Source organism: Buteo buteo, chromosome 8 (genome assembly GCF_964188355.1).
Source record: "Buteo buteo chromosome 8, bButBut1.hap1.1, whole genome shotgun sequence".
NCBI lineage: Eukaryota > Metazoa > Chordata > Aves > Accipitriformes > Accipitridae > Buteo > Buteo buteo.
In genome coordinates, this window is record NC_134178.1 from 3340350 (window position 1) to 3365685 (window position 25336).

The 25336-nt window shown below is 54.1% G+C and overlaps 2 protein-coding genes across 4 annotated transcripts in view; one reads left to right on the forward strand and one right to left on the reverse strand.

The window, feature by feature from the left end:
• The window catches only part of POLA1 (DNA polymerase alpha 1, catalytic subunit), a 200313-nt gene extending 194814 nt beyond the window's left edge, over positions 1–5499 (forward strand). The window contains exon 37 of the mRNA XM_075033499.1: positions 4403–5499. Within this exon, the coding sequence (XP_074889600.1) occupies positions 4403–4575 (173 nt within the window). The 3' untranslated portion in view covers positions 4576–5499. The remainder of the gene's footprint in view (positions 1–4402) is intronic.
• Positions 5500–6019: 520 nt separating this feature from the next.
• ARX (aristaless related homeobox) lies at positions 6020–17641 on the reverse strand. 3 transcript variants are annotated; one of them, XM_075033502.1, is made up of 7 exons: positions 17374–17641; positions 15548–16274; positions 14260–14305; positions 12149–12218; positions 11878–12064; positions 10642–10873; positions 6020–6256 (listed from the first exon to the last, which is right to left on the reverse strand). In XM_075033502.1, the coding sequence occupies exons 1-7, from the start codon at positions 17564–17566 to the stop codon at positions 6173–6175; spliced, it is 1539 nt and encodes a 512-aa protein (XP_074889603.1). In that variant the 5' UTR covers positions 17567–17641; the 3' UTR covers positions 6020–6172. The 3 variants fall into 3 exon arrangements, with proteins under 3 accessions (XP_074889603.1, XP_074889601.1, XP_074889602.1); XM_075033500.1 differs by having other exon boundaries at positions 11878–12218; XM_075033501.1 differs by lacking the exon at positions 6020–6256 and having other exon boundaries at positions 10607–10873; positions 11878–12218.
• Positions 17642–25336: the final 7695 nt, after the last annotated feature.

Below are 25336 nucleotides of genomic sequence, written 5' to 3' on the forward strand. Positions count from 1 at the left end.
TGCCGTACATAAATGACACTCCGCAGCCTGTTTTGTGCATTCCCAAATAAACCAACATTTTGGCACAGTGCTCACAGGCACCTACGTTGTTCCTCACATACCCGGTGCAGATACACACACACACAAATACAGAGGAATGTGAATATATTTTTACTTCTCTACTCTGAAGAGCAGGCTATGAACAGAATAATCAGGGGGAGAGAGTTTCATAATATGACACAGTTTGGTTGTCCAATCAGTAGGAGAAAAAGCAGATGACTTTCACTGAGCCACGTCTTGGAGAGTCCAAGAACAAAAGTTCTTGATCCCAACTATCGGGTTATTTGGTGTTATTTTAATAGGAACGGAGAGAAATTGCGATAAATGGAAAACATGTGGCCAGGTATAGATAACCTCCAAATATTTCCATCCTTGCTTCCAGCATCAGTACAACAGTATGGGGTGAACGGATTTCAGGTAGCTTTTAATTCACCACCACCACCCCCCCCCCAACAATATAAAACTATACCTAGGGAGCTAAATGAGGACTTGGATGGGGTGCTGAATTTGACAGGGACTTCCAGAAGTTCAGGCTGTGTTTTGTGAAGGGAACAAGGGGGGCAGTTATGCTGGGGGGCGGTGGCGGCGGGTAACTGCGTGCTTGGTGATATGATCTAAAATCTTAACCAGAGTCAGTGATTTATTAACTTTAGAGAATACAGTACCCGAATTTTAGTTATATACAGTTGGAAGCACATTTGTGTTTTTTTGGTTTTTTTGTTGGTTTTTTTTTTAGTTTCTATTGAAATAATTGTATTTTCTATTTGTATATTTGTTTTGGTTGTATCTTTTGTATGCTCTGCATGTGTATAAATACATCTCTTTGCGTATAGGCGCATATGCATTCTGCAGCAGTGGTCATCTTAAAAGATTGCTTGCCACTGAACTTGGATATTATTAAAACAATGACGGGGTGAGAATAGGTACAGAACTCTTGTGGAACGTGACTGACTACTGGAAGGCAATTTCGGTCAGTTTGTATAGCTTAGTTTTCAGAAGGCCTTGGGTGCATTATTGATTAAATTCTCATTTAGGAAGAAAGTAAGAGCTTTTATATGCATCTCTAAGTTGGATGGTATGGTAACTGGAAGGTATTGACTGGCTGTGTGATATATGACGGTCACAGTTGTCTTTTACTCAGAGGAGCACTGAGTGATGCTGGTTGTCATTCTTACTCTGCTGTGTGGCAGCGTAAATAGTCCCCTTTCTAACCAACCTGGTGGGAAAAGTCAATATCCCATCAGCAAAGGAGGTAAACACATCAGGAGCTGTGTCCTCTCTCATCTTCCCCTGCTCTGTATTACTACAGTTCTTTAAATCTCTTCTCCCCAGTCATCAGATGCACTTGTGTCATTCAAATGCATGGTGTGGCTGTGCTGCAGCCCCAGCCGCTGCCTGCCTCTCCTCCCGGAGCTCCCCGCTCCCATTCTCTTATAATTGAAACTTAAAATTGGCCTCATTACTTCAACGAGGCCCCTCATATTTCTCCGTTTTTTTCAGTCCACCCTTTCCTGCTTGCCTCTATGAGCGTAATTGCATCTACGAAATGTTTGAAGCATAACTGTCAGAAAGGTTATCGCATATAATTGAAGTTTAGATTTAATGTTGGAGGGGGGGGCTAGGCGCTCTGTTAGTGGGACGGCTGGAGCCTGAATTGGAGCCGTACGCAGGCCTGTATTTTTGTTCCCTGCTTTCAGCCCTGGTTTATTGTTTGCCTCGTCGTTCTCGTGATGAACGTGCCTTCCTGCTCTGTTCACGTGTGCCAGCTGTTTCTGCGCGCTGACACGTTTCGCCTTGGTCCCTCCTGAGCTCCGGGAAGCTTTAAACTATTTTAGCCTAGGTTTGAGCTGCGAGGAGGGGATTTTCCACAGCCCCTTGGCGTGAAGAGCATGGCTTTGCTACCATGTGAGTGGTGGCAAGCGAACGCGCTCACTGTAGCGTTTATCTTGCAAATGCATAAACCAGTTAGTGCTGAAGCTGTGGCGGAGTGGGTTTGGTGTTTTTATGGATCGGGTTAGTACAATTCTCAAGGTTTGTTTAATTAAACTCTACTTTTAAATAACTTCAGGATCATTAAATGTGTTTGTGCCGTAGTGGCTTCAGTCTGTTAATGAATGGGGTCTTGTAATCAAAGTTTTTATTGTATCGGTGGTGTAACTTAAGGAAATTTCAATTCTGCTGAGAGACCTAATGTCGTTACTGTCTAGGTAACGGTGAGGATGTGGTATCTTCACCTAGGCATCTTCCTCTGTTTGCTTACCGCTCGCAGCTGGCAATAGAAATACCCAAAACTGAACGTGACAGCACAATGCATACCTTCTTCACAAGGATGCATGAAAGGTGCTTACCAAAGTGCTTTTAATCAACGTATTCAGTTACTCAAACTGGCATCGTTAATTTAAATTTTAATTTAATTTTTAAAGACTTGATAGCGTCATGCAGAGCAATTGAGTTCAGTGGAACTTTGTGAATAATATGGAAAACCTAAGCAGGTGGCAATTGCTCGGTAGAACATTACTGTTTGTATCATATCCAGTAGTTAATCTGCTGAGCTCATTTGAGGCTCTGCAAAAAAATCCATAAATCCTCAGGGAGGAGGACTTCACAAACCCCAAACCTGTACTAGCTATTTCTGTTACCATGCCTCCCTTCCCTGCCATCTCCTTGAGGCAGACCTCGAGACAAAGGTGCATCCGATGGGATATCTTCATCCCAGTCACGTCGCAGAAGCAAGTCGTCGCAAGTGTGAGCCATTTCTTCCCTCGCACAGGTGGCCTCAGAAAACCAGCCTGTCCCTCTCCTCCAAACCCTTCTCTTAAATAAACTCAGCTGGTTCAGAGACAACTGGTTTTTCATCTTAACTTGTGCTGTGCAGCAAAAGCCGCTCGAGAGGGGATGGAGGCTCCTTCGTTACGTGTCCAGAACGTGAGGAGGGCAGCACTTGCGTTGCGAAGGAGAAATGAGACAACAGCCTTCAGGCGAAGCTGAGGAGCAGCAGAAGGGTCATGTCGGTTGCTCGCAGGACACGTGCTTACGCTGCACCTAAAGGGCTTGAAAGCTCGACCTTGAAGTACCGGTGCCGTGGTCTTGTAGTTCTGCTCGACCTGGGGTCCCTCCAGCCTAACGGGGGTGAAGCTGTCCCGGAGGGCACCTCGTTTTGCAATCTGTCCTTCTCGCATGCTCAGTAATGCAGACTGTCCAGCGCTGCCCGTTCCGAGGTGTAACTGCAGACGCAGGCTTTTGGGTAGGAGCTGGTGTCTCTAGAACACGGAGTTGGAGCACAACTGCACCCGATCTGCATCGAGCTGGCGTTGATGTGGATCAGTAGAATGTTCTGCTCTTTGGCCACAGCCTTTGTAAAGCAAAAGCAGGACAACCACCCAAACAAAGTCCCTGGGTTTTTGGGGGATGGCATAAAATTTAACAAAACCCCAAATTTAAAATAGAACGGTTTGGGCTTTGCTGCTGAAATACATACAGATTCATGCAAGTGCACGTCAGTTTGCACACACCCAAATGTACAAGTGGGTAAATGTCTTGCACTGCAGACATTTCTTTGCAGGTATTGATTGAGCATTTGGGAATGGCTCTCTTCATTTGTGTGTCAGGTGAACCTGCTGCCTCCTGGTTGAGATACCAGGCATCGTGTCTCCTTTTTAGGGTGGGATAGCGTGGAATTTCCCCTGTTTGTGCCACTGCCCTTTCCCTTCCAACGCCTCCGTGGTGCTGAGCATTGCGATTCCCATCCTGCAGACAAGGCGCACGTGAGGACGCACAAGGCGGGTGATAAACCCGTCCCGGGCTGTGCCGGTGCCAGTCCTGGCAGCAGCAGAGAGGAGAGGAGAGGAGCGAAGCGTGGTTTCCTTCCTTCTGAAGCCAGACTCGGGCAGAACCTCTCCCTGCTTCAAACCCCTGGGGCCTCCGCGTAGTTCTGGCTAAGTTAAGGCACCTGCCCCTTTTAAACGAGATTCTCTTACAGCCAGCCCTGCCATCGCCTATTTTCTCTGCGGTGACTTAGGCACCCCCCATTTTGCTCCAGTTAGATGATATAACTGGGCAAGTGGTGCTTCTTGCCAGCTCCTGGCAGGAGCCGCTGCACCGGGCGCCGGTGGGGCTGAGGGAGCTTCAGGATCGCCACCCTGTGCAGGTTCACCACGGCCCCTCTGAGCGGTGGGCGAGAGGGGGAAGGCAGCCGAAGTTAGGAGAGCTTGCCGCAAATGTCGTCTTTGCTAGCTACGACATTCACTTCGTTTTAAAATACCACGATTCGCGGTAGGAGTGAAGGCGAAAGTACTGTCTTTTTGTGGTCAATTAATCCTTCTCTGTTTGTTTTTTTTCTTTTTTTTCCCCTTTGTTCTTTTAGAGTATTTGAAGAAGAAGCCACTCAGGAAGGAAATCTTGGAAGCCTACAAAAGACTGAAGAGCACCGTAGACAAATGTCTGTCCATGAGTGGCTACTCAGAAGTGAACCTCGGCAAACTCTTTACCGCCAGTATAGGAAGATCTGTGGGAGAGTCCAATAATGAAAGGCAGTGATTGATTGATTAAAAATGGGGAGAGACGAGAAGCTAGTTCCTTGTTTAACAGTAATGATCTCTTAAGCAATACTCTTATTTCAGTATGCACAATGATGCTTTAATAGTCTTGTCTCTTCGGAGGAGGAGAAACGGAAGATGAATACGGGATGTATGATTCATGTGGACATGAAACGTTCGGGGTGGTTTTATCTTCTGATCTTTTCTTCGTTGGGAAGCCAGGGTTATTAAAATACGGAGTAGTTGATTTTTGCAATATGTTTTGTTGTGTATTTAGACCTATGAGGGAAAAGGGGGTGGGGGAATTGCTGCTTTAATTGGATAATTCCCAGTGAGAGTTGCTGGAATGTAAGTGATCCTAGACTTTGCTCCAGGGTATTTAGTAGAGGTGCTCTCAGGAAGAGAGGTTAGTAGAGGTCTCAGTAGGAGCACTAATGTTTTGCCTTTTCACAGTTTATCTTCTTCCTGATCATAAACATACCAATTAAAAACAATACTAAACCTAAATGCCTTTAAATGTCCTAGTACCTTCTGAACAAGAGGTGGGGACGCTTTACTTGCGAATTTATTAAGGGTAAAGAAGGACTGAAACCTGGAGGTGCTAAAAATAGGGATCATCTTTTGATTAAGAGGCGTTAAGCATAGCATTTTGCCATGTTGGAAATTTCTGCGTGGACGTGAAGACATGCACATGTACAAAACCCGTTTCATACGCACACAGGACATAAATGTGTTTCATTTCTTTCTTTCCACGCAAAGTATTTGAAAGTAAGTGATCAATAGGGAAAAAGGTGGTTGGGGTGGCATCGTAACCGGTAATGAGGGAAGGGAAAGCAGAGAATCGCTGTTGCTGTTCTGTAATCATTACTGTACTGGAGGTTTTAAAAGTTTTATAAACAAATTGTATTTTTTCATTTCCTTTTAATAAAATGACAAGCAGATGTGACAAGGAAAGAGCATAAATTTGGGTGCCTGCTTTTGTACACAAAATATTGTTGTACTCATGTTCGCCGTTAAGTTTGCAATGTGATATATTAATGTAAGGTTATAAAAATTTTCTTTTAAATCTTTATCAGTATAAAATGTAAAGTTTTCTTAACACTTGAAGGAAAAAAAATAAAGTTTTCTAGTAAAATTGAATGCGATTTGATCATCTGACTGTTGACAGTACTCCCTGCGAGGTCACATTGCTCCAAACTTCTGGTTTTACAGGAGCGCCTGTGTGTTCCTTTTCAGGCCGGCCGGCCAGTAACGAAGGGAGCTTGAAGAAAAAGTAGGAGCATCAACGCGAACATGTTGGGCACCAAAGGGATACGCGTCTCTGTCGGCGTGACGCGTATTTTATGACATTCGTTCGCCCCTCAAGTGGCATCGGAAGACGCCATGTGTCCGTACGGGTAACGTTCGCGTATGCCCGAACGCATGGTTGTCTTCTGAGCAACTTTGGGGGCTAAACCCTTTCTTTTTCACTCCCATTGAGCCGCAGCACGTGAGAAGCGGAACCTGCTGGATCCCTGGGTTTGCGTTGGTCGTGTCCCACCCCCGGCGAGCCGTCGTTCCTTCCTGACGCGTTCGGCTGGGTTATCGTAAAAGAGACTTCACTCGGAGGCTTGTCTGGGAGAGAAGGTGTTGCTGCCTAGATGGCACGTTGATGTTGCAGCTCTTTGAAAGATCCTGGCTTCCTGTAATTTCAGGCAGGTTTTTTTAGTTTTTTCGTGTCCAGCCCAATTAGGATTATGAAGATATTACTGATATTAACCGGGTAGAATGCCTTAGGAAAGCGAAAAGTGTGACCTTCTCCTCCAAACATTAGGTATACAAATAAAATGGATAGATATGGCATAACCTGACCCTGTGGCACTTGTATGTATCTGTATAATTACAGCTGAAGAGCCTGTTAATTTGCAAGTTTAGGGATGTTTAGATTAAATGAGAGTGTTGTGGAATGATTGTGTAGGGCGCAGCAGCATATAGTAGCCCTGCGAGGGGCTGTTCCCTCCGGCACAGCCCGCTCTGTTACGGGAGCGGCGGTGGGGGGCAAAATCCCGGAGCCCCCCCACCCGCAACCCCAGCCAGCCGGAGGGGTGGGGGGGGAGGGTCGGAAACGAGGGCTTTTACCCCGAATTAAGGCAATTTTTGATTGCTCTCAGCAGAGTTGGTCAGCTCAGAGCTGAAGTCTTGGCAAGGAGTAAACTGGCTTTCTCTCCCCCCCGCCCCGGCCCCGGCCCCTAACAAGCTCTGGGCACCGTGCCTCATCTCGGCCCCGGAGAAAGGCTGGGAAACGCAAAATCATCTTTATAGCATTTAATATTAAAGGGAGCTGGTAAAGGCAGCGCTGTAAAGAATTTGGGAAAGATTAAAGCTGGGGGCCTTGCGTTTGGAAGCTGACCTGGCCCGAATCTCTTTCCCTCCTCTTGTCCCTCGTTCCTATCCCCCCCCCCCCCCCCCCCGCAACGCTGTTAAAATGAAGGTTTGTGTTTATTTGTATTTATTCGCAGCTGAGGAAGAGGAGTGTTGCTATATGGAGCCGGTAGCCAGGTTTCGCCGATGACATATGTGATACGAAAACCAATTCCCAGCCGCAAACAGGTTTGTTGCTGTGCCAAACCCCCCCCTCCCCCCCCCTCCCCTTTTTCCCCGTCCAAAGGCACTTTTCTACCGCCGAACCGGAGCCCATCTTCCCTCCCGCATCCTTCCCCGTCTTGTGCAGAGCACCTTAAATGCGCCTTAATTGAATAGTTCTCCCGCACCCTCCTTATAGCAGTTTAATAGATTAACTCATCTGTGCCAGCTTCAAATTTCAGATTAAAATTCCTTCATCCCGAAGGCAGCATTATCAGGTTGTTGGAGGCTGTTTTCAAACCTTGGTTTTGAATAGCAGCGGCTCTGCATTAATTTAACCACTAAGCTAATAAGTAGGTTTCGTTTTGTTATGCTAAGCTTTATTGCTTTTCTTTTGATCAGAATGGTGTTGTTGAGCAAAGCAGCAGACAAGGCATTCTTTGATGAGGGAATTAGCGCTCTATTCTTCCTCTATTATTCATAGCACAGTGGAATATGTAAGTACCTGAGGGTGTCAAAGGAGAGCAGGCTCTATTGCAAAGTGTTCGCCTTGTTTCTCTCAATAGCTGACTATGAGATGATAAACCGCTTAATACACTGCACTAATTGGATGAGAGCAAAAAGAGATGGGAATTAAGGCACGGCGAAAGGAGAAAGTGCTACCAGCCTTCATTCACTCTTTCACCACTTTAACAGCGCCAAAGGAGGCACAAGCTTTCTATAAGCAGACTAGGGGTTTTGTGCGGAGATAAAATGAACCTGTTAGTGGATTCAAGTAATACACTAATTATTGCACAGTATAAATACCACTACTGGTTTTATAACACGGAGGTAAACTTCTTTTGAGAAGGTTATAGGATTGCTTGGCAGCAGTATAGATCCTAATAAGGGACCAGAGTAATAACCCCCTGGATTAACAAAATTGCTGCTTGCAGAAGTATGATTCGGGCTTTTACGAAGATTTCAGCGGAATGAATAAAAATGACTGAATGACATTTCTTAATGCGTAATGGCTTGATAATGATTCCCTTTTCTTTAAGGCAAAAAAATGTATATTTCAGGCTGCACCGTTAATAATGTCCAGGGAACAAGCCTTATTTTTTTCCCCATTTTTTTTTTTTTTCCGCGCCTATGGTGGGTTTTAGAACTCAAAAATACGCTTGGGAGCGGGCGGGGGTTGGGGGGGAGGGGAAGGTGGGCTGTGTAACGCCGTGGGTGGAAGCGGGAGGGAGGGGGGAACCTGCGAGGAAGGGTCGCGGCGGGGCTCCCACGGGCAGCGGCTCCCGAGGACGGGACAGGACGGGACGGGGCCCTCGGTGGGCTCGGGTGGCCGTGGGTTACGGCGGGGGGGGACACCGGGCTCTTCCCCGGTAGTGCCGTTGTGAAAGCGATGCCGCGATTTCACCGAATCGCCCCCGAAAAATCCGCCAAGGACCCCGCCGTTCCGACGGGGCGGTCCGGCCCCCGGCCCGCTGCCCTCGAGGGGTTTGGTCGGCGGGGGGGGAATACCGGCCTCCATGGGGGCCGGGGAAGGGGAGCGGGGTTTGCCGCTGACCCCCCCCCCGGGGGTTGCCGGCAGCTCCTGCCGTCCCTGCGGGGCGTTTCACGCGTTTCTGCTCCGTGGAAAAGGCAGGCGAGAGAGCTGCGTCCGGAAAAAAAGGAAAAATAAACAAAAAACGGGGGGAAATAAAGGAAAGCGGGGGGGGGGGGGGGGGGAGGAAGTTCATCTCGGGGAGAACGGGGGGGGCAGAGGCAAGGAACAGGCGCGGAGAAACTTTCCTGCCCCCCAAAAGGGATGCGGGGGGGGGGGAGCAAGGGAAACGCTCCCCCAAATCCTCGGTTTTCTCCCACGGCCCGGCCCCGGGGGTGCGTGGGGCGGCTTCCCGCGGGGGGGGAGGGAGGGGGGGGTCGTTGGCACGGAGAGGCGACCCCGGCACCTTCCCCGGCAGTACCTCCCCCCTCCCCAAATCTGCAAATCCCCTTGCAAACCTGCCCCCCTACCCCTCCGCCAAGCTCTAGCAATCGCCCCCGGCCAAGCCACCCGTGTCCGTCCCGTCCCGTCCCGCCCGTCCCCCCAAAAAAACCCGGGGGGTTCCCCGGCGGCGGGGGGAGGCGGTGCGCAGCCCCCGGCGGGGTTCGGCAACCCCGGGCGGCCCCGGTCCCGCAGCTTCCCCCCCGCCTTCCCGCTTTGTTTTTTGTCTTTTTTTCGTCTTTTGTTCTTTTTTTTTTTTTTTTGTTAAACATATATTTTTGTTTATTTTCTGAACGTGGCACTTCTCCACCGGATAGCAAGGAAAAGTGTTAACAATAACGACATTACACGAAAAAGTACTGTACCATCGCCTCTTGAGGGTTTCAGAAACCTCTACAGTTAATAAGTTAAATAAAGGGTTTGTACATAAATATTTGTCTAGGAACCCTATTATATCTACAACACAGTAAGAATCTACAGAATGACAAACTTTTACAACACTACACTGAGTGCAATTGTTTTATAACATTTCAAATATACAAAGCTCTGTTCTTTTTTATAACAATGGTATGTACAGAATCAATAATCACAGTTTAGTGACTTAAACAGTCCATATTCTAGCAGTGTATTTCCCTTTGGTTTGATATAAAAACCTTGGTTGGTGTAGTGATAAAGAATATAACAAGAAAAAGATATACCCTTTCCCTTAAGTGCACTGGTTATCTTACAGCATCAAATTTACTTTCGGTCTGCACTGGCGGCATCCTTGGTTAGCGTATGCAGCTCGCTGCATCGACGTGTGAAATAGTTCTCCAGTGCTCCTGACAGACCAACTTAACATCCTAGGATGTTATTTTAAGAAGATGTGGGTAGCTGTGCCCCCCTCCCTTTGCTTTTCTTTCTTTCTTTTTTTTTTCTTTCTTAATTACAATTCTATTTGTTTCCTTTTTTTTTTTTAATTTTCTTGCCAGATAAACAGAAGGAAAAATATTTAGTGTACGTAACGCTAATATATAATAACTTTTATTAGGGCTTTTTTTTTTGTTTTTCTTTTTTTCTCCCCCCCCCAACCCCTTAACGCTCAGCGAGGAAATGAACACGTCGTACATTTAAAGAAACGTACCGGCCAAGGAGTTACTTATGGAGGAGCTCGCGAGTGTCGCTTCACTCGTGATGCGAAAAGCGCTCGCTGCCTCCGCGTCCCTAACTCCGGAACCTACCCCAGTCTCAGCTGCTGGTCCTCCTTTTTTTTTTTTTTTTTTTTAAATTATTATTGTTATTATTACTCCCCGCTCTCCCCCCCCGCCCCTGCCCCGTTTGGTCTTGATTCGTGCCGTCTGAGGTGACCTTTATTTATTCGTGTCGCTACTCTCCTCTTTCCTCCCCCCTCCCCTACAAAAAAAAACCAACAAAAAACCCCTAACCCCCCCCCCCAAAAAAGAAAGGAAAAAAAAGAAAGACAGCCCAACCCAACACCCCCCCTCCCTCCCGCCCCCCCCCCCCCGAGGCCGACACCCGCCTCTTTTAGCACACCTCTTTCCCCGTGCTGTTCCCGGGGAGGATGTTGAGCTGGGTGAGCTGGGCGGCGTGTTCCTTGGCCTTCAGCCTCAGGGCGGCGATGCTGGAGGCCCGCCGGTCGGCGGCAGCGCTGGCCGGGTCCCCCAGCCCCGCCGAACCCACCGCCCCCTCGGCGGCCGGGGCCGGTTGTCGCAGCAGGGCAGCGGCGCTGGATGCGCTGCCCAGGGGGGCCATGGTGGAAAAGAGCCTTGGGGAGGGATGGGGGAAAGAACAAAAAAAAAGGGGGGAAAAAAAAAAAAAAAAGACAAAAAAACAAAACGCCGTCAAGCGCTGAGCGCGGGGGAGCGGAGGTGACCGTCGCCTCCTGCCCCGACAGCCGCAGGGGGGGGGGGAACATACACACACACACACACGAAAACACGCTGGAAAATTAAAAAACAATCCGACGCCGGAGGGGAAAAGATTTCTTTTTTTAGGGGGAAAAAATAAAAAAAAAACCCAAACCAACCCGCCAAGGCTGGTTCTCCCCGACTTGCCGCCGTCGGGGCGGCGAGGAGGGGGGGGCCGTTCTCCACAGCTAGCGCTAAAAAAAATAAATAACGGACACCCACCCCCCCATGGCTGCGCTCGCCCCGTCCGTTAACGGGACCTCTCCCCTCGCCCCGACGGGGCGGCCTCGCCAGGCTCGGGGGTTTCCCCCCGCTCTGACCGCGGACACCTGCCCTGCGGCGGACCCCCACGGGGCTGTCACGGCTTTTCAGCTCGTCCCCGAAACCGGCGACCGACCGCCCCGTCGAGCAAAGCCGGTGTGTGTGTGGGGGGGGGGGTGTGTGGAGGGCAACCCACCCCAGTTTGTTTCTGCGTGGGGGGGGGGGAAGAGGACCGATTTCTACCACCCTCCTCCGTCTTTGCGCGGTCCCCGCGGGGAGACCCGGGTCTCCTCACAGAGACCGGCCGCTGCCCCACGGCCGCGCTGCCCGCGGACCGACCGTCCCCTCAGAGGAGCCGGTGGCGGAGGGGGGGGGGGGTACAGAGAGACGTGAGGAGATCCGCTCTCGGCCAATGAGAGGCCCCGGGCGCGCGCACGTGACCCGCGCGGCGGCCCAATCGCCGGCGGCCCTTTTCCAAGGCGCCAAACTTCGAGCGGCGGGGCGAGGCGGGTCTCGCGTGGGGCGGCGGCCCGATCCCCTCATCCCCCCCCCCCCCTCCCCCACTCCCCTCAGCGTCCCGTCCCTGAGGCGGCCGCGTTACCTGCCGAAAGCGGGGCTGATGAAGGCGGGATGGCGGAACACGGCCGCCCCCAGGAAGGTGCCGAGGCCGAGGGGGGTCCCGCCGGGGGGCAGAGCCGCGGAGCCGGGGGGGGGCGGCGGGAGGCTGGGGAAGGCGGCGGCCGCGGCGGCGGCGGCGGCGGCGGCGGTGGTCCAGGCGGAGTCTAGAGCTGGGTGGTGAGGAGGGAAAGGACTAGCATCAAGGTATGGACTGAGGGGGTGAGTTGCTGACAGGGGACCAGGGAAAGGCAAACCTGGGGGGTGTGTCTGAGCCCCAGCCTTTTCCCTCTTCCGCCACTTAGCCCTACGGTTCTGGAACCATACCTGGAAGGCAAAAGAAAAAAGAAGAAAAAAAAAAAAAAAAAGAAAAAAAAGGATTTAATGAGGCTGACCCCGCAGCCCGGGCCGGGGGGGGGGCGAAGGGGAAGAAGGGAGGGGAAGGCAGGGCGAAAGAAAGGGGCCACGCGTGGCAGCAGCGGGGTCCAACCGCCCCGCGGGTCCGCACGGGGCTTTGCGTGGGGTCCGTGTCGCCCCCCTCTCCTCCCCTCCGGGTCCCTGGCTCCCGGGGGGGGGGGGGGGTGTCACAGCAGTTTAACACACAGACACACACACACCGACCCCCCCCCCGCCCCGTCTGCTCCGCGGGGACAGCGGTTCCCCCGTGGGGCTTCCGCGGGTTTTTGTTCCGCGCCCGCAGCGCGAGCTGCGCGGCTCCTTCTTGTTGTTTTTTAGGGTTTTTTTTTGTTTTCTTTTTTTTTTAATTTTATTTTACAAATAATATCGTTCGCGGATGATGGATTTTTTTTTTCTTTTTTTCCTCCCCTTTCAGATTTAGAGCGACGGGGGGAGAAAAAAAAAAAAAAAAGAAAAAATCGTGATTTCACTAACGTCTGAAACGAAGAAATAATTTGCGAGGCAACCAAAGCAGCAAACACACGTTTCCAGGCGTCCCTTTTAGGATCTGTTTTAGGAAAGTTAGTTAGGAGGCCGCGGCACTGCCGTCCCCTGCCTCTCTTCCCCCTCCCGCGAAGGAAAAATCGTGAACTAACGGGGGCTTAAAGCAGGAGAGAGGGAGAAAAATAAAATACCGCATTTCAAAGGGAAAGAAAATACTCGCTTAATAACCAAGTGCAAGGCACCACACGCACCTAAGGAGAGAGACTTTGAGAGAGACAGGCATTTCACAATTTTTTCGGGCTGGGGTGGGCTGCGGTTTTGGGGGTTTGGTTTTTGATTTATTTTTTTTTTCCCCTTTTTAGGGTCGGCTTTGTGAGCTCAGCGTGAGATGCCTTCTCTCCAGGAAGCAAGGAAGGCGGCAGCACTGCGGGTCTCTCCACGGAGCTGTAGAGCGAGACTTGATCCCCACGCGTGGTCCTCGAGGTACCCACGCAGGAAAAGGCATCGCGTTTGCGGGGAAGCCAACAGCCCGGCATGGGGTGGCATGGCGGGGGGTGGGGGGGGGGGGGGAGCGTCTCTCCCAGCTAAAACTCAATTAGCAAGCTGTCCTCGCTCGCAATTCCCCCTTATTGAATTAATAAGTCTGAGTACACCCAAAGGTAAACGAAGGGACTCTCATAATTCATATTCCCTTAATTACATCTTCTCCCGTGAATAGAGGAGAGAGAAAGGGGGTGTCTTTCTTTTTTTTAAAGTTATTTAACTTTCCCACGACTTGTTCCCCTGAGCTGAAAATACTGATTTGCTGTCACATCTCTGTTTGACAATGGAGAAATGTGTCAACAGAAAGGAGGGGACAAATCTCATCATTAGCCCCTCTAATGCAAGAAGCTGTTGTGTATTAAATGAGCCATATGGAATTTATTATGCTTTATCAGTGCCCGATTTTAACTGTAAAGTGATTTGCTCGGCTTCAGACCCAGAGACATCTGTTTTCTGTTGGCAATCAGGGCATCCCAATGTTTATCGTCTCTCTGGTTATGAGACCCGGCTTGGGAAATGCACTCTGGTATGGGGCGGCAAACACCTTTAATAGCATTGCACTCACTCGCTATTAGATCAATGCAGGCTTATTGCTATCAAAAATGGGAAATCAAATAGCATTAGCCAGCTCCTTGTGCAGGCGGAGAGGAAATCAAACAACATTTTGCCTTCAAATGGCCCTGTTTGTTCTAAGCGCTAAGTGGGCTTTTATGAAGCCCGATTGGAGATTCGATGGCAGCCAAATACCCGGCTTGCGGCCGAGCGGGTCGCGGTAACGACCGAAGCCCCGTGGGGCCCCCCCCCCCTCCACCCTCCTCCCCCCGCGTTTTTATCCCCACGGGGGCCGGGGACACCCCCCAAATCCCCAATCGCCCCCCCCCCCCGGGTGCCGTCGAGGGGACACCCCGGCCCCGCCGCCACTCACCTGCACTCGGGCTTCGGTCAGATCGAGCCTCATGGCCAGCTCCTCCCTGGGGGAGACACACACGCCACCGTCAGCCCGGCGCACCCCGAAACGGTGTGTGTCGTGTCCCCCCCTCCCGGACCACCCCCCCAGCCCGCAGCTCTGCGCACCGAAATCCCCGTGCCCGAAGAGGAGGAGGAGGAGGAGGAGGAAGCAGGGCCGGGCGGCGGGTGGGCTCCGGGATGTCGAGCTGGGCGCCCGTCGGGGGTCGTGTCCCCCCCGAATTTTGGCATCCACCCCCCCCTCCCCAAATTCAGCCGGTTCCCGCCGCAACCGGGGCGCAGGGGGCCGGCAGCCGAGCCGCCACACGCTGCGGTTTGCCGTGCCACAATTAAGGCAAATCGGAAATCGTTAAGGGGTTAGAAAAACGCTCATCGGGGCTGTAACCCAAAAGAGGAGCGCTCCCAGCATAACCGGGACCCCCGCCGCAACCCCCCCCGCCCCGCCGCCGGCCACGAAAAGCCCCGGAGAAAAAGCCAAAGCCGTAAAAACACCAACAAAAAAAGAAAACCAAACCAAAAAAAAAAAACCAAACACAAAAAAAGGGGTGATATGCTCCCGAGGGGAGCCCCACGGGTGACGGCTGGCAACGAGGGCGGGGGTGACATCCCCCACCCCCCCCCCCGCGGCAAAACGAACGAGAAACCGGGAGGGTCTCTCGATCTAAAAGTGCCATCTGGGGGGCTCGGTCCTCCTCTGGGCTAAAGGCTAGGGGGGTGTGGGGGGGTGTTATTTTGGGGCAGGCGGTTCTGCCTCTCTCCCTGCCTGCGCTTCCCACGGAGGACCCGGTGACCCCGGGATCTCCCGTTTTCAACGGGAAAACGCTCCCGAAAAGACGGGCAGAGCCAAGCCGGGCCGGGCCCCTCGGGGGGGGGGGGGCGGCTCCGGGCAGCGAGGGGCCCCGACGTGCCGGGCCGGTATTTTTAGGCAGCGGTGCTTTCATCTCTGTCCCTGCCGGGGCTTCCCCGGGCCGGGCTCCAGCCCCGCGGGGAGAACGTAACCGATCCCGGCGGCGGCCGCGGCGAGGGAGGGGGAGGAGGGCAGCGGGTAAAAATAGCCTCCCCCCCCCGTCCTCACCTCCCGGACCCGCTCCCCGTCCCCACCTCCCGGACCCGCTCCCCGTCCCCTGCCAGCCCTCGGCAGGATTCCCCCCGGGGTGATTTGAGGGGGGGGGGGGAATGCGTTTTGGAGTCCCCGTCCCGCCCGTCTCCCCCCGCTCGGCGTTCGGCCGGTGTCCCGGCGCCGGTACCTGGTGAAGACGTCGGGGTAGTGGGTTTTCTGGAAGGCCCTCTCCAGCTCCTCCAGCTGGTAGCTGGTGAAGGTGGTGCGGTAACGGCGTTGCTTCCTCTTGAGCAGCCCCTCCTCGGAATCGCTGCCGGCCGAGAGGCAGACGCTCTCCTCGCCGTCCTTGCCCTCCCCGTCCTCGGGGTGCAGCAGCAGCTCCTCCTTGGGGGACAGATCCCCTCCCTCCGCCCCGGGGGCCGCGGCGGGGCCCCGGCGGGCCTCCTTCAGCAGCCCCCCGCCGTCCTCGCCCAGCAGCTCCTCCTCCTCCTCGTCGTCCTCCAGCTCCTCTTCCTCCTCGTCCTCCTCCTCTAGCATCTCTTCGTCCTCCTCTTCCTCCTCCTCCTCCTCCTCGGCGGCCGGCGCGGCGGGGCCCGGCCGTTCCTCGACGTGAGCGGCGGGGCTGCCCAGCTCGTCCCGGGTGGGCTGCGGTGCCACGAAGGGAGCGTTTTCGCGGTAGCTTTTGCTGCGGCTGATGCTGACCTGGGGGGCCTGGCTGATCTTCAGCGTGTCCCACGGGGCGGTGGCGGGCACGGGGCCGGTTCCCCCCTCCGGCCGCGCCTCCGGACGGTCCCCCCGAGGCCCCGCCGTTCCCGGCGGCAGCAACCGGCCCCCGCCCGGGCCGTAGAGCCGGCGCAGTTTGGGGGGAAGGTGGAGTTCGGCCGGCTCGAAGGGAGGGCTGCCCTTGGGGGACCCTGCGGCGGGACGGGGGGGTGGTGGTGGTTGGGGGGGGGGTAGTCAGACGGGGCGGGCAGGCGTGGGGGGAGACGGGAGGGAAGAGAGGGGATGGGGGGGGAAGAGAGAGAAAGAGAGACACGGTCAGTGGGATCAGCGCGAAGAGCCCAGGGCAAGCCCCCAGCCCCGCAGCCCCCCTTCGGGCACCGTTTTCCACCCCGCACCGAGAAACATCCCCCCCCCCCCCGGCCCCGTTACCCTCATCCCGGTCCCTGCCCGCGCCGAGGGTCCCGGCCTGGGAAAAAATTCCTCCCGGTGGCCGAGCCCGCTCCAGCGTCCCGTTCAGCGGCGGGACAGGGGCCGGGGGGGTGTCGGGCAGCCCCCGGGCCTTCGCCGACACCTCCCCGGGAGCGACCACCGGGAAACGGCCCCGCTGCCCCTGCCCGGGTCTGCTCCGCTTTTTTTTTTTCGTTCGTTTGGGGTTTTTTTGTTTGTTTTTGTTGTTGCCACCCCATCCTCTCGTCTCTCTCCCCTCCCCTCCCAAGTTTCCTTTTGGTTTTGGAGGAAAGAACCCCGGCCGGCTGCGGATGACGGGGGAAAACGGGAGGGACGCGGTCCGAGGGGGGCTGCCCGCGGTCCGGGGGGGGCTGCTCCCGACTTGGGGCCGGGGGCGGCGGCTGCCGGTGCCCCGTTATTGCCGCCCTGCCCGCTGCCAGGCGCGGCACCCAGCTCGCTGCCCAAGATCCGTTAGAGGTTTAAGGCGAACGGGAGAGCCTTTCTCGACACGGCTCGCCGCGATTTATTTTAGCTTAGAAAAAAAATAATAAAAAATTTACACGTATATCGAAAGCAGGAGCAACCTAAAGCGGCGGTACCCGACCCGCACGGAATTAACCGGGCTGAATTTCGGGCACGGCTCTTGGCCGCGCTCCCTGGCAACACGGCAGCCGCTACCGAGCGGGGTAACGGGATCACGGCGGCCGCGGCTCCAGGCCGGGCGGGCAGCGGGGCCGGGGCCGAGCCGCGGGCTGCCCGGGGACACGGGGACAGGGTCGCAGCCGGCCCTTCCCCCACCTCGACGGCGGGGAGAAGGACCGGTCCGTGACCGCCGGGGCTTACCTTGCGCGGTCTTGTCGGCGTCGGGGCGGGAGGCGACGGGGGGCAAACCGGGAGCGGTTCCGAGCAACCGCACCTTGCAGGGGCTCCGGCGTCCCAGGATGCTGTCGATGCAGTAGGAAGACAGCAAAGTTGGCGATTTACTTTTACACTCGGGGCGCTCGGGGCAGCTCTCCTCCGGGTAGGGGCCGCTCATGGCGGTGGCGGCGGTGGACGCCCCCGCGGCGCTGCCCTGTGCCGCCGGGACGCCCGTCACGGGGGGAGTGAGCGGCGGCCGCGGCGCTCTTGAGTCCCCTCGGCTCCACGTGCGGCCAGCCGCCCCCTGATTGGTTCTCGCCGGAGGCCGGGCGGCCGCCGACAGACGGCGACCGCGAAAACGCGGCTGCGGGGACGGAACGGGACGGGACGGGACGGGGGGGAAGTACGGAGCGGAGCTCGCCCCGCTTCCCCCTCCCTCCCCGACGGCCCCTTCTTAACCCCCGAGCGGTGACCGAGCGAGGCGGGGTGGGCCCCGCCGGGGGAATCCGCGCCGGGTTTTCCCCCCCACCCGCCCGCCCGGCGCAGCGCTGCGCGGGGTTTTGGCGGGGGAGATGGCGGGGGGGGTGGCCGGCCGCGCACTCGCCGCCGGTGTTTGAAAATACCGGGGTCCGCCGTGGGGCCTTTACCGCAACGAACACGCGGGAGAAGGCTTCGGGGCCGGGGGGGGAGCATCCCCCCGGCAGAGCAGGGCAGCCCCGGCGCGGTGCTACCGGCCTGCCCTGCCGGCCGCCGCCTTTCCCCGCACGGACGTCTCCCCTGCGCAGGCCGCTTCGGGGCTGGAAAACCTCCGAGGGTTGTTGTTGGTTTGGGTTTTGTTTTTTTGTTTTTTATTCCCCCCAGCCTTAATCCTTCCCTGGTCAGCGGCCACGTCCCGGGCAGGTTCAGGCTCCCCGGTTTGGGCTCGATTTTAACCGGCTCCTGGTGCCGCAAACGCGGGCACGTCGGAAGAACGGCTCTCGGTCCCCCCAGAGAAGCCCTCCGCTCGCCGGGGTGATTCCGGGGCGCCGGAGGGGAGACAGCCCCGTTTCCCCTCTTCCTGCCGCCATTCCCCTGCGGATCTCCTAATTACTTAACCAGCGGGAATTAAGAGAAAAGACAATCAAGCTCCCGCACTCGCTCCCGGGCTCTATAGGTGTGTGTGTCCCTACGTGCCGTGCGGGGCCAAGCGTTGCTCCCGGAGCCGTCCCCTCCGTGCGAACGGACCCCCGCAGGGCTCCTGCTCCCCGTTCCTCCCGCTTCGTTTCCCTCCGCTGTCCCCCGCGGGCCGGGGCCGTGCCCACAGCGAGGCGGGGAGAGCCCCGACGTGCGCGGCCGGCGGACCCTGGCGCTCCCCGGCGGCGCGGTCGCGGCCCGGCCGGGCTTCGCAGGACGCAAAGCTGCCGTTTGCCGTCGCTGCTCAGCTCTCGGGAGCTTTTGCCAGCCCCGGTGCGAGTGGCCATTAATTCATGAACTCAGTAACTAAAAAAAAAAAAACAACCAACCAACCGAACAAAAACAAAACCCACCGAGAAGAAAAAGGAAGACCCACGGGCACCCGTGGGGAAGCTCGGCGAGCAGAGGAGCTGCCGCTTTCTTGCTCTCGCCCCGGCCGTACCGGGAGGCTCCGCCGGGGCTTCCCTGCCGGGACTTGCCCGGGAGAAGCGGCACGGAGCTCCGGCGGGGACACACACACACTGGTCCGCATCTGCCTTCCCCTTGCCTTGCCGGCTGCCGGGAAAAGCGGGGACGGGCAGGGCTGCCCGGGAAAGGGAGACCCGAGCCCACCGGGGCGCAGGCGGTAAACCGGAGGGGAACGGGGAGGGGGGGGGGAACCCTCGGGGAAGGCTCCGGCAGCGCCGAAACCCGCCGGTGGCTGCCGCCGGTGCGAGCCCGGGCCGCGGCCGGCCGGTACCGGCGGGTACCGGGGACGGGCGGAGCGCAGGGAGCCCTGCCGCGGCCTTTCGGCCCTTCTGCATCTCGGTTTTCGCTCCCTCTCCGTCCCGTTCCTTCGTCCCGCTGTGCCCAGGCCGGGGGGGGGGACGACACTCCGCTGCCCCGCTGCAGAGCCGGGGAGAGGAGCCGCGGGAGTCCCGCTCGCAGGAGAGGATGCTTTGCGATGCTGCCAAGTCACTTTGTTGTTTTATTTATTTTTTTAAACAAACTTTCATTCATTTATGGTCTCTCCCTCTTTTTTTTTTTTTCTTTCCCTTCCCCCTGCAACCTGCTAATTTAACACTGGAGCGCGTTATTGCAGTGTTAGGGGGAGAGAACGAGAGAGAGAAAACAACAATACTGCAATGATCCAAATGATACAGTAGAATTATAGCAATTATAGTTCTGCTCGGAGAAGAAAACCTTGCTGAGCTCAGCCAAACAAACTGATGCCGTGTACGGATAACAAGCCCGGGGACTGACAGCCGGTGCTGAGAGAGGCAGGAGGGCACAAACGGAAATATTTGCCTCTTTTCACTCCAGCCGGCCTAGATTAACACCCTCGGCTGCCGCTGCCGTAACAATATCCCCTCCGGCTCCGCCGTCCTCCGCGGTCCCTCCGCACCCACCCGCCGGGGAGCGGGACCGAGCCCGGCCGAACCGGTAACGGCTACCGACCACCGGGACCACCCCCCCTCTCTGCAAAAAGCCCCCTGTGTGTCCCCCCCACAAGGCCGGCCGGACCCCCTCACAGGCGCATCCCCTCCTCCCGGGCCTGCCCCACGCTCTGGCGGCCCCGGGGTCCCAGTTTGCAGTGGGCTTTGATTTTTTTTTGTTGGGTTTTCCTGGGTTAGCTTCCCTTCTCGTTACAGGGAGCCCCCCCCCTCGCAGAAAGCATCCTTGCGAGGAGACGTGGCTGCAAAATGGCAGTTCGCTGTCAACGCTTGGGGAAAGGCGTTTGATCTTAGGGCGGCCGGAGGGCTAAGCTCGGTTTTAACCTCAGCGGTTGAAAAGATGCAAGATCTGTTCAAGACTGGGGGCGAAATTGTTTTCACCTTGCAGGGAAAGAGCTGCTGCCTTCGGCCGGAGAGGAATTCCCCTCCCTGCGGCTGCCGCCACCACCGGCACAAGTTTTTGTCATTTTTGTCACCGACCGAGCAAAGGACGGCTTGGAAGTCCGTCGTGAGCACTTCGTGCCCATTCCACCCCCCCCCCCCGCTGCATCCCGCAGCCCCCCTGAAGTCGGGGACCCCTCCGGTGGGTTCCCGCTCCCCCGGGAGCCGCACGGGTGGAGCTGCTGCCCCCCCCCATCGCTGGGCTTTAACACTGCCGGGGGTTGGGATTTTGTCACTCTCTTTGCAACGGAGAAGAAAACGATAACAAGTACTTTAAATCATCCAGTGCTTGGTTTATCATTATTTACTTTATGGGGGGAAAAAAATAAAAATAAGAGGGCTTGTGCGGGAGCTGTAGGCAGGTACAGGAACTCTGCGTTTCCTCTACCTGTCCTCTCGGGTTTCTCTGTGGTTTCCTCCCCTTTCCTCGACGTGCTTTGCACCGTGGCCCCAGTCTGCTCCCAGCTCCGTGCTGGAGCAGCCACAGCCCCTGGGTAACCCGGGGTCAGCAGCAGAGAACGGCAGAGTCTGAAGGGCCACGCACCCGGGCACACAGGAGAGTGAAACACAGACCTTTGGGCTTCTACAGATGCGATTTAGTTGCAGTTCCCCCCCCCTCCCCTCCCCATGTTCAGGGTTGTGGTCCTGTGCATAAAAGCACTAGAGTTGGGCATAGGGAAGGCGAGATCCCCGTTCTCCCTTGGTACCAGGCGGTGGAGAAATGTCTGGTGCCGTTTAGATGTGATGAACTGGCATGAATCCCCTCGTGAGCCTCATGGCATTGTTATCTTAATTCATATTTAAGATATGTTTTTCACCTTTATGGAGAATGGTGTTCCAAAACCTCTTGTGGGCACAGCCCTGATTTTGCACAGTTCAGCCCTGAGCCGTGGAGATGAGCAGAGGACTGCCCTTGATTGCAACCACTAGAACTACCATAGAAGCAACCTTGCTCACTTCTGCAAGGGTCTTGTGAATCACTTAAAAAAAAAATAATTGGCTAAACACCAACAGAGAGTAATGAGGGATCACAGTGCAGCTGCACATCCCCTACAGCCCCCCCCCACAGCTGGGGCAGAACCAGCATCTCTGTGTGTCCCCTCTGCCAAGTCACTGGTCACCTGAATACACCTCTGGGTTCAATAGCTTAACCACCTTCTCATTTAAGGTAGGATAAATACTATCCCTTTATTGCAGATCGCCAGTTTAACCGTTGAATAATCTCTACCCAGCGGCGATCACTAGGGCACTGCACCAAAATTGCTTCGTGGAGTGGTGTTGGACTTAAGCGCCTTTGAATTCCCACCCAAGAAAACAACTCGTGTGGCAGGTATTGCTTTTTTTGGACTCCCATCGCCCATTTTCAGCCTGCACCCCTGGATGTCTAGCATCTGCCCAAGGGGTGGATGGAGGGAACCCTGTGGGGAAGAGGCGGGAGCTGCCAGGTTTTGGTGCAGGTCGCCAGAGCTGACCCATGGGTCAGGCAACCCACGCCGAAACCTGGCAGTGCCCCCCCCCCCCAAGCAAGCAGGCAGGAGATGAGCTACGATGTGCGTAGCCACATCCTCGCTTCACAGTCCGCTGGACCAGTGAGGCTCAGTTTGGCTCGGACACGGCGGCTTGCAGTGCCGCTGTTTTTCCCCGTCTGTGAAGCAGCCCTAGCTTTTGTTGCTCGTTTTGGTTTCGGTGCTAGCTCAGGGAGCAATTTCTGTATTAAGTTGCATCTGGACAGAGGCTTGACATCGGCAGTGGTGGTGACTCTGGGATAATTAGTCACACACTTAATATTTAGCCTGTGCCTATGTGTAGGCAGAAGCTGGGCCTTGTTCCATAGGTTTAATTCAAAAAACTATTTTCGAAATCCTTTTTTATTCAGGTGTCATTATTTTTTTAATTCCCTGGTGGCTTATTTTTCAGTTAACATGGTTTTCACTACAGACAGAGGACAGCAGTCAGCTTTAGGTGAATGTGTCTCACCTTTATTTCTCTTCTGCTGTTTCCCCACTTCTAATAACTCAAAACTTCTCTGGTCCACACTCCAAGAGCACTTCCAGCTCACTTTCGGGTTGGCGCTTTTTTGCACGACCGTGAGACCAGAACGGGTCTGCAGTGATGTCTTGGAGAAACCCAGCCACCGACCATAACTCTGTGGGATTTAATTACTGCATTTAACTTATTTATTCCTTGAGCCTTGTCACCAAGCCAACGCTCCTGGAAATTATTTGGAAAAATGGAGCTGTGCGGTGCAACCCCTCCACAGCCCGCGAGCCACGCGCCTTCCTCTCCTTCGTGCCTCAGGTTTGGCTTTGGGAGCTGGGGCTGGGCAGGGGCGTGTGTGTCCTTTGCTGGCATGTCACCTCCTCCAGGTCATTAACCTCATTGGTACTTCACTGCTTGCTTTCTTTGGTTTGGTTTTTTTTTGCTCCTAAGTGCTCGGCTTCATGGAATCCCGTCAGGGCTGGCAGTGTGCTGGCTGAGGCTGGGATGCCAACAGCACTATCTGTGTCCCATTTGCCACCTTCCTGTCCCATCACGTTGTCATCTGGGGTCCTGCGAGTTCTTGAGAGACCTTTTCTAGCCTTTTAGATTTACCTGGGAGCCCTCTGACTTCCCTATTTTTCCTCTCCATCCCCTCACCATGACTGTCCTTTCCCAGGAATCTCAGCCTCCCCACACCTCCAAAGCTCTGGCTGGCCCTGTGGACTGCAGCGGAATTTCTGCAAGGGAGCGGTGGATTCCCTGGCCCTGTGTGGCTGCAAATCAAGACCAGTGCTTTTCTGGAAGACATCATACTTTCACCTAAAAAGTAGATCGTTTGGCTAAACGTTAGTGGAACTGGGTGGAACTCTGCATCCTACAGCCCTATGACTGCGTCTTCCAGCAGGCTGGGTGATGGATGGAGATCTGGTTCTTCTGACCCTAGAAAACCCACGAGTAAGATCCCAAGTAGCTTTCTTGCAGTAATCCTTAGAACCGCAGTGAAATTTTTAATGCATTAAGGTGCAGTGGTCTAAAAAATTAAAATGGTGATCATAGGCTTATTTAACATTATACCTTTTGTGTTATTTTCTTTTGTATGTGCTGACTAGAACCAAGCAAAGGCTTCATAACAAATAATTTATTTGTCAAACGTATTCTCTTCTTCTGCTTATGGAATATCCATGAGCAAGAGCATCGCTTTCTCAAATGTGTTTGTTATCTTAAATGCTCCAGCAGTTCCTTTAAATGAATAACAGAAGGTCTTGGCTGCAAATGGTTTCCGTTGTTTAGCCGTAGTCGGTCAAATAAACCCCCTGGTATCGATTGCATTACCCGCCTGTTGCGCCAGCAACACACCGGTTGTGCAAATAGGTGTGTGTGTGTGTGAATGTAACAGCTGGGCTTCTTCAGCTTGTCCGTGGGCAACTCTCGACACGGGTTTTCTGCCAGCGTTCGTACCACTGAAATGCAATCGCTCAACTAACCGCAGAGGGGGTGTGAACATAGCTGTAGCAAAGCCATTAAAAATTCAAATGAGCGTTCGGTGAGCAAAGGACATTTTTTCCCCCTCTTTGACTAGCTCCGGTGTGACCTTCATGTGGTGCTATGTTCTATTTCAGTAAATGCAGCCGCACAGGGACAGAGCAGGAATCAAAATGATCTGGAGAAGGGCATGAGTTGGAGCTGGTCTGGCGTTTCCTTGCCTGGGCAATGTTATCCACGAGATCAGGGTTGTTTAATCCAGAAGCACGGCTGAAGGGGAATGGAGGTAACAGAGTAATAAGGTAATAGAGGGAGGAGGCAGCAAACTGCCTGTGAAGCTCTGTTGGACCATTCCCCTCAGCCAACCTGACCTTAAAACCATGTTTAGTGTACTATTTTCTACATCTGTGGACGTCATTGCCTCTGGCTGTCACTTAGGGAGCACTGCTGTCTCATAAAGATTAAAAAAAAGATGTTGGGTTAGGAAAAATCTGCATTCCCCAGAAGGGAATGGGCATTTTTCCTGGAGGAGGCTGATGCTCATGGACACAGGGAGAAAATTCTTCAATGGCCTTATGTTAAGAGGCTGTCTGTCTGTGCTTCTCATGGCTTTTTTTGGTGTTGACACCTTTGTGAGGAGCATCCGTGCTATAAATCATGGCTGAATGCCAGTCAGATTGTCAAAGGATCTATTCTGATACAGCATCCATGTTTATCTGTTTAATATTCTGCATCTCCCTTAAGGTAAGATTCAAAGTACTCTGTCGTGCTCTGTAGGAAGAGGGATGTTTTCTGGAAATAAACTGTGTTGTGTAAGTGCTGAGGTATGAATGAACTTGCTGTCTCCCAGGTATAACACCGCTGAGGGAGACACAGAGTAGAGATCTCCCAAACTGTGCTGAGGACAACCCGTCGACAACGCAGCTAATAGCAGCAAAGCACACAGAAGTGAATAGAGGGAAGAGTTTCTTCCAAGGTACCCAAATCAGGCACAGTTGTACATTAGACTTGTAAAGTAGACTGAAATGGGAAAACAAAAATGAGGAAAATTTGATGTTCTGAAATAATTAAGAATGGAGATGTATTCTTAAAAATGTCTGTGCCAACACTAGTTATGCTCCTGAAGAACATGATAGCTGGGACCGCGGGTGTGAGTAACGTTATCGAAAAGTATGAGTGGGCTGGTAGGGAGCAGAGCACTTCCTTCCAAATTCAAAGGGTTTTTTCTCTTAACGGAAAAAAATTCAATTTGATTGTAAATTGGCTCAGCAATTCCAACAGCTGCAATTTGTTGGACTGTTGATTTGAAGTTTTCCATTCAAAAATAAGATAAAAAAGAGAGTACGTGTTTTAAGATTTCCCCTTCATACATAATTCTTGGGAACTTCTATAGACAGATATTTCCAGTCATGTGCACAGATTGTAAAATCATGAAATCA

Excerpts from the sequence above, each read along its gene's own strand:
- ARX (XM_075033500.1), bottom strand. The coding sequence starts at position 17,566 with ATGAGCGGCCCCTACCCGGAGGAGAGCTGCCCCGAGCGCCCCGAGTGT. Across the intron at positions 16,275-17,373 it reads CGCCGACAAGACCGCGCAAG|GGTCCCCCAAGGGCAGCCCT; the intron begins GTAAGCCCCGGC and ends GTCCCGCCGCAG. Across the intron at positions 12,219-14,259 it reads TGACCGAAGCCCGAGTGCAG|GTATGGTTCCAGAACCGTAG; the intron begins GTGAGTGGCGGC and ends TTTGCCTTCCAG.